Genomic DNA, 8,361 nt, shown 5'->3' on the forward strand with positions numbered 1-8,361 from the left:
TTAAATTTATTTCAGTTAATCAGAGTACTTATTCGTACTTATTCATGTAATGACCTTCAAATTATGCCATATCAGTATTGACTATCGACTGATAACGAGTTTATTTTAGACAAACTCTGTTTTATATTGATGAAACAAACAGACTTTCATGAGTTTCATTCTTGATTGCATTAACTTCATATCTTTTAACAATTTTACATTCTCTTCCTATTTCTATTTCTGTCTATAAAGTTATAATTTCTTACGCATTAATTTAATTTAGCATCATGTACCTTCCTATGTTTATATAACTTATCAGAATATACAAAGTCGTGACAAATTTAGTCAAATCACTTTAATTGGAACTGACACACTTGTCCTATCAATTTAATGACGTTTGCCGACGTCAATACCACAGCTTATCTAGTTTGAGATGAAAAGTTCAAGATTACTCGGCACAAGCACAATATAACAGATCCAGGGAAATTGTGACTGCATCAAATGCAAATTAGATACCGATGCAACTTCAAAGGGACGCAGTTGTAAAATGCAGGTAAGTTAGATCTTAAAAGAAATTGTAGTTGAAAAAAGACGAAAATCGACTAACTTCAAAAACTGAGAAGAAAGTCGTTTGTATCTATTGTTCGAATAGCCGGCCTAATTAGCATTTTAATGGTTCTTTGAATGTCCCAGATAAAATGGGGAAAGTTACATACATTTTAATATGTTTCACAATTAAAAAAATTTTTAGTACATGAAACGTACTGTAATAAGTCATTTCTGGGTATTTTTAAAACTGTTAAAATTGACCACTTTATAATATCGTAAGGAAAGACACAAGGTAAAAGGACAAAAAGGAAGTGCGTTTATTAAGATAGGAAAAAGGTATAATTTAAGATACCCAAAAAATACAATTAAATATCGCTAGTACTACTTACCATTTTGCTAAGGATCGAAATCGATAAAAATATTTAAACTGCAAAGCATGGTTTAATCGTAGGTTGAAGAATAACTGAAAAGATTTGTAGATTATTTAGACAATTTACTTTTTATATCCATTATGTCAATTTGTGTATAACATAAGTTATTTTACAGATCAAGATGCAAGAAATGAATATTGCTTTCTTTTTGGGGATGCTTTTGAGCGATACGTATGCTGCCGTTACGCAAATCCCAATGACAGAGTCAGGTAATCAGTGTGCTTCTTTTCATGATAATGATATATTGTTGATTACATGGATCTGCAATAAAAAATATTTTGACACAATTAAATAGCAGACTCATATTTGTACGGTCCATTAGGTAACAGGGGAGATTAAACTACGCTCGTACTTTAAGTCCATGTTTAGTGTCATGTGCAGTAGTTCTGAATCATTGTATTCCTTGTATTTTAGATAGCGAATAAAGTTAGCAGAAAATATTCTACGAACAAATTTATCCGAATTTCGGGACAGTGCAAACAAGTTGTAATAAATAAATAAATAAATAAATAAAGCTTCTTCTCCAGACTGTATTTTGGCACAAGTGAAGTGATGTGACGTGCTGCTTGTTGAACTATGATCAAGGGTGCAATTTGGCAAAAGAAGAAAGCATTCATTTATGTGGAGTATTCGGAGATTGATTTAGGAGTACTTTAAAGGCGTTAAAAGAAAATAAACCGTGCTTGTTGCGATTGGATTTAACTAGGTGTAAGTAACAAACTTAAATGCTGCCAGCGGAATATAGATCGTTCAATGACATCACGCCATAGGTAGTTTAACATAGGAATTCCTGTTAAGCTTCCTACAGGAAATACATTTATAAATTATAGCTAAATTAAGCAAAGGGATGCGCACTTTTCTGTCGAAAAAAATATAGAGAATTAAAGAGGTCGTTTCTTTTAGGAGCTATGCAATTGAATTAAATTTCATACCGACAAAAAATACGATCTATGTAATATAAAAGGTACAAGTACAATGTTTATTGATCTATTGCAGGAATCAACATTTACTTCCGAGTAAAGCTCCAGGATCATATTGAGAGCGAGATTCTAAATGTCTTACAAAAAAGAAGAGAAGGGTAAGAAGCTGGTCGCCATTTTTTATAGTGGGATAACGTTGGTATTGGATATCTGAAGATTTAAAAATAAATGTTATAGTGGGATAACGTTGGTATTGGATATCTGAAGATTTAAAAATAAATGTTATAGTGGGATAACGTTGGTATTGGATATTTTAAGATTTAAAACTGATTGTTATTGTGGGATGACGTTAGTGATGGGTAGTTGTTCAAATGACTTATTTTTCTCTAATTGTTATGACTCAATGGTTCTTTTAAACAGGACATAGTATAACGTAGATTATATATTTGTAATATGTGGCACATTTCTTACTGTATATTGTAACTCCTATTGGTATGGTAAACGACTACAGCTCTAAAGTGATGCAAGAATAAGTACTTACAGTCAAGAGAGCGGAGAATCCCTAAAATGGGGAACGCATTTTGCTGATGTAGTGTACATACGTTTATCTGTCATCTACATTTATGGTATCTGGCCACTTAAAATGTCCACTACATAGTTAAATTAGTCACAATTAAAATCGGTTAGTTAAATTCGTCACAATGAAATACCGTGATCACATTTGTGAATATGGTAAGAGGGTGGTGGGGGTGTGGTGGGAGTATAAACAAGTAGGCATGGGGTTTCTGGAATGGAACCCCTAGTGCGGGCCCAAGGGGCGAAGCCTTCGGAAGCTTCTGCATTTTAAGCCTTTATAGGGCATAATTTTTATCATTATATAATAATAATAATAATAATAATAATAATGATGATAATAATAATCATCATCATCATAATCATCTTTAAATAACGAAGATAACACAATCTCTCACGAAAGACCCATATGTGACGTGCACACGTTATCCTCAACATATTAACAGGTTATGCACATGCACTTGATTGGGAGGGGGACTAATGTGTGCACTCACCAATTGGATATTGGTGAGTGTACACATTAGCCCCCCCCCCCCCCCGAAGTGTTTGTCAGGTTAAGTCATAAAATAAGGTCACACATATTCAGGTATGCTCATTTACGCACGCACACAGATTTAAAATGGATTAATAAATACAACTATAAAGAAAACTTACTCTAGTAAATAATTAGGTTGTTTAGCGCCATTTTGTTTGCAGGGTGGGAGGGCGGTCGGTCTTTTTACCGCCGAACACCACCGAAAACTATCAAATACCACCGAAGTAATTACACATTATGTTTGACAGTGTTTGGCAGTGTTCTGTTGTTAAAGGACCTACGGGGGTGGGGTGGGGGTACGATTTGCTTCGCCCCCCCCCCCGGGCGCCTGATCCATCATTGAACACTGACACATTTTGTTACATTAAAGACCTAGCCAGAAAGTAGGAAGGTTGCAGCAATTAATAATTTATTTTGATTAGATTATAAAATATTAATTAGAATGTACACAGCACATTCATTTTCATGAAAAGTGTGGAATAGAATTTTAACTTTATTTTCTTGCATTTCTTATTAATCATGATAATGGTTATACTCTGATTTTATTATATAATTAATAATACTACTACTAATCATTATTGTTATTGCTGTTTATTATTATTGCTGTTTATTATTATCATTATTATTATTATAGTCTACCAGTCACAACCAGATGGAAGATATATAATTATGTCACCTCTTATGCTGACATGCTGGGACAGACTATGACAGAAAACATATTTAAACCAGTGTTTCAGGTAAGAAGGATACAAATAGTAACAAAGATTTAAAAATTTAAGAGAATTAAAAGAAATCAGCCATAGCAAGTCTGTGTAATAGAAATACTGCTTTCATTGCACATGAATCAAATAACTGGTCCACTAAGTTATCCTTGCATACATCAGTTGCTGGTAAAAATATTGATGAAAGTGATGATTAATAAAGAGATGAAGCATGCGATGTCTAATATTCTGTATGTTACCCTAACCAAAGTTTAGACTGAGCCATAATTGAAACATCATTATTCTAAATCATCTAACATTTTTCGTCAAATAGTATGGGCATTGTGTTGCATGTATAATAAAATTAATATAGTAAACTTACAATCATATAAAACATGCAGTGAGAAAAAAAATGAACATAGCTTTATCTATTTTTTTGTAAAACAGAACAGTAAGCATAAGATTGTAAATGTTTTGTGCGGATACTGTCAAAGGAATTATGGTAAAGTTATTTAACATAATGTAAGTAATATAGTAAAGTATGGATTATCCAAAATGAGTCAAGATAAAGTTTTGATTCATTTAAACCAAGAACTTGTCTCTCAAACATTTTAAATATGTATACACAAAAACAGACTGAGAAACTCCAAACTGCCTACTGGTAGGTGTTCCTGGTAACGAGGTCATAGGTTTGCAAAACTGTTATTTATGGCTAATGAAAATAATCAATCTACAAGAAAGACTCTTTAACTGGTCCAATGGAGTTTTAATGTATTTTGTTTGAGTCATGGTTGTCTTTAAGAGACTGGTGTATAATTATGCTCATATTTTTAATTAAAGAACTTGAACATGAAAGATTTTCTCGCACTGGAAACCATGAGATTTATCTTGAGTCAAGACCTTGACAAAATCTTTTTTCAGGAAGAAATGTCTGACCACATAGACATCACCCTTTCTCCCAGTCTTCAGCCTCCTGGCAATGTAGATTTGCAGAGAAGTGAAGGGCTACTCCAAACACAGGTCAATGGACGTTCCCTGAACACCATGACACGTTTAAATCAGAATCAGAAATCTACTCTAATTCCCAGACCAGTGGACAGACATGTGTCAAACTTGCTGAATTCTTTGATGGGAGGATTTGGAAAGTGAGGGCAACATTGTCGCTTTCTTGTGAACAGTGCAGATGACATTTTCATTTGCTAATACAGATGAGACAGGAATCTTAATAAACAATAGCAATAAGCCTTGGTAATAAGTGTCAGTCAAACCTTACAATCAGTCCTATGATGACAAATCTGTTTACAGTTCACCTTTGAAAAGTCATGTGATGACATTGCTCTGATTCCACAAATCAAACAGGAATCCTAGCATGAGAGTATGGATTACAGACACAGTACCATTATTTTAAACCAAACTTTCTGTCGAATACATTGACTAAAGTGCAATAGTTAAATGACTGTAAGGGACTACAATGACATAGTCTGCTGCCTTCCATTTGCAGCCAGAAAAGGGTCACATATGACTTGATGTTTAATAAACACAGGCTTGCCAAAAGACATTATTGTGAAACAATAGAATCTCAAAATATCAACAGCTGATAACTTCTGTTTTTGAACTTTTTGATATGAATGTTGCAAATTATTTGTAAATTTATTATGTTCACATCCATCCATATATATGATATGTTTGCATATAGTAATTCTTAGCAGAGGCTTAGCTCATGCAGAGTAAAAATGTTGTAAATACTAATGTTGTAAATAATAATGATGACGATGACAAGAAATCCGTTATATCAAACTGAACTATTAAACCAAAGTTTCAATTGAATACAATTACTAATGCAGAAAAACTGAAACATGAGGATTAAAATTTTGACCACCTTTACAGTCCAGCCATGCACTGTTAATATTTGTATTGAGAGAGAGAGAGAGAGAGATTTGCATAAAACCCTGTTTAATCAATTAACTGACCATTTGATGCACCATATATATGTACTAATTACATTGACTGGTATACATCAAACTATAAATTATACACATAATAAAAATATTTCTCAGTGTAAATATTTGTATGGACTGAGTTTGTATTAGCAAATTGGGACATTTGCAAATGAAGTAATTGGTTTAAAAATTCTAAGAATTAAAACAAATGCACATGTATAATACTACCTCCAACATGCAAATTATAAATGTGTACTAACTATACTTGGTATTTACGTAGTCCTGAATAGTAGTGATTGTGCAACAAAGTTCTTTATTGGTGAACATATCAGTACATCCCTTCCAAACATTCCCCATGTACTTCTACACACTGTATACAATTATTAAATGCCATTTTGCATTCACTTTTTGGTACAATGTTCATACACTGGAAAACTGCACTCTGAACTGCATTCAGATTGTCTGAAGTGAATCTTTGATAACGGGATACAACCAAAAATTACTGAACTAAATCAGAGTTCTATGCAGGATGCATCAAAGTTTGAATGTTAAGTTCCATCAGGAAGTCTGTCATTATGGCAGATTCATATTCTGGTACATTGTCATGGAGTAGATGGATAACTTGGGCACCAGTGCACATAAGAATATCTGAGAAAAAACTACAACGAAAGATCCTGTACAGCCGTACATACATATCCGTGCAGGAATTTTTTTGCCTTCTATCCAAAATATTCTTTATTTTCTTTCTAAAGTGATGTAGCTGTTTGGCAATTTCAACCTGTGGGACCAATCTTACACAAACCTTTCTGAATTTCCAATGATTCTTCAATATATTAAAAAACAGCTGATGAATTAATGTCCATAATAATATAAATATATTCCACTCTGTCTCAAGTATCCCGTATCTATTCACAACCACCGCTTCCCTCTCATCACTTGTGAACAATAGTCTTCCAGAATGTGGGTCATCCATGGATTTGTGACCATCTTTAAAATGATGAAACCACCTGAAAATTGTAGGATGTGATAGAAGTACACCCATAAACTTTATCCAAGTCAGCCATTATACCAGCTGAAGAGTACCCTAAGAGTGCCAGTGTGCACTTTGCTCATTAGTAGATTTATTCTCCTTCTCTAGCATATTTATGTCACTGTCATTTTATCTACATTGAATAACATGCACACATCTGCATGTGTATATTCAGTTGCATTTGAAGCTGCAGATCATTTTGTAGAACATTATTTTATCTATCGATCAGCATAACAAAATATTCAGAACTTTTCAAATATCACTTGTATTTTAACATTACCAACTTCAAGACTATTCTGTATTTATGATTCAAGATTTATGCATTTAAATAATTTCATAATCAAGTTGATATTTGGAAACATTTTGATATTTGAAAAATAATTTTTGTATTAATTTTATATTTTGTTATAAAAATAAAAAACTGATTCATGTTTTTTGTCCTACTTTGATACAATTTCAGCTTAATTATTTCTGAGGCAGATAGATTCTAGTATCGTATATACTTTGATATAATTCATACATTCTTTTATCATATATACTTTCATATAATTCATGCATACAATTACTATATAATGCATTACATGAAACAATTGATTCCACATCATTTTAAAATTTGATCTTGTGTAGATTTCATTAAAAACAATTATTAATACAACTCAAAATTTTCCTCTAAACTCTGTAAATCTCATAGTTCAACCCAAGCAAAAAACTTAAACACAATTTGTGCAGTATCAACCAGAATCACAAGTTTCATGTAATTATCATGCAAATGTTTAGTTGTTGTTGTTGTGGGGTTTAACGCCATTTTTCAGCACACGATAGGCTATACATGGCGGCCAGTATTAATGGTGGAGGAAGAACCCGGGAAAACCCCATGAGCACTTCTGATCCATGACCGATAATGATAGTTACCCACGAGAAGCTACTGGCAAGCTTTCTCACATACCCACTTTGGCTGAATCCGAGACTCAAACCACTGCAGACAAGAGGTGAGATGGCAGTAATCCGTAACAGAGAGCGCTTTAGACCACGCGGCCAATCGGGGCCCACAAATGTTTAGTAGATGTTAGATTGTCTCAGTCTTGAAAGTTCTTTAGTACAGTGCCCAATAATATCATATGGGTTCAGTATGAGTTTTGTGTGAAGTATTTCATCCAACTGACCTTGGGATTTTATCACGTAGAAGAAGTCATTTGTTTCAGCGCCAGATGGCAAAAGACTGGAGTAGTGAAGGTCAATGATAAGTAAAGATCAGAATAAATTTAAAAAAATGAAGCAAAATTTCACATGTCTGTCATAAAATTACCAAGGATGTATTCTTTGATTTATTACAATAGATTAAATAACTGGAAAATTAATTTTGCAATGTTTTGGCAATTACCTCCACTGTACATATTAAGTCTCTGTATTTCTGCCATCCAGTCTTTGTTCTGAAAGAATGGTCATATGTGTTATGTGCATGAAAGATCTAATCAACAACCATTGTCGTCACTGATCCCAGTTGACCACTGGTCAATTAGACTGTGAGTTACACGTAACTTGTTCGTTTTATGCAGTAACATCAGCATCACCTGTTTGTCAGAGTCCTCAATGACTGAGATCTAAAATCCTGAATATTTCTGCCTATATCATGTAAAAATTCAACTTCACACATAATTTAATTTGTATGTATTTTCATCCAGTTTTGACAAATTTTCAGCAGT

The 8,361-nt window shown here is 33.2% G+C and overlaps 1 protein-coding gene across 1 annotated transcript; it reads left to right on the plus strand.

Moving 5' to 3' along the window:
- The first annotated feature begins 526 nt into the window (after positions 1-526).
- LOC149785027 (uncharacterized) lies at positions 527-5,301 on the plus strand. Its single transcript, XM_089931271.1, has 5 exons — positions 527-532; positions 1,075-1,168; positions 1,956-2,037; positions 3,622-3,724; positions 4,610-5,301. The coding sequence occupies exons 1-5, from the start codon at positions 527-529 to the stop codon at positions 4,835-4,837; spliced, it is 513 nt and encodes a 170-aa protein (XP_089787397.1). The 3' UTR covers positions 4,838-5,301.
- Positions 5,302-8,361: the final 3,060 nt, after the last annotated feature.

Source organism: Sinohyriopsis cumingii, chromosome 13, assembly GCF_028554795.1.
Source record: "Sinohyriopsis cumingii isolate HCF-2022 chromosome 13, ASM2855479v2, whole genome shotgun sequence".
NCBI lineage: Eukaryota > Metazoa > Mollusca > Bivalvia > Unionida > Unionidae > Sinohyriopsis > Sinohyriopsis cumingii.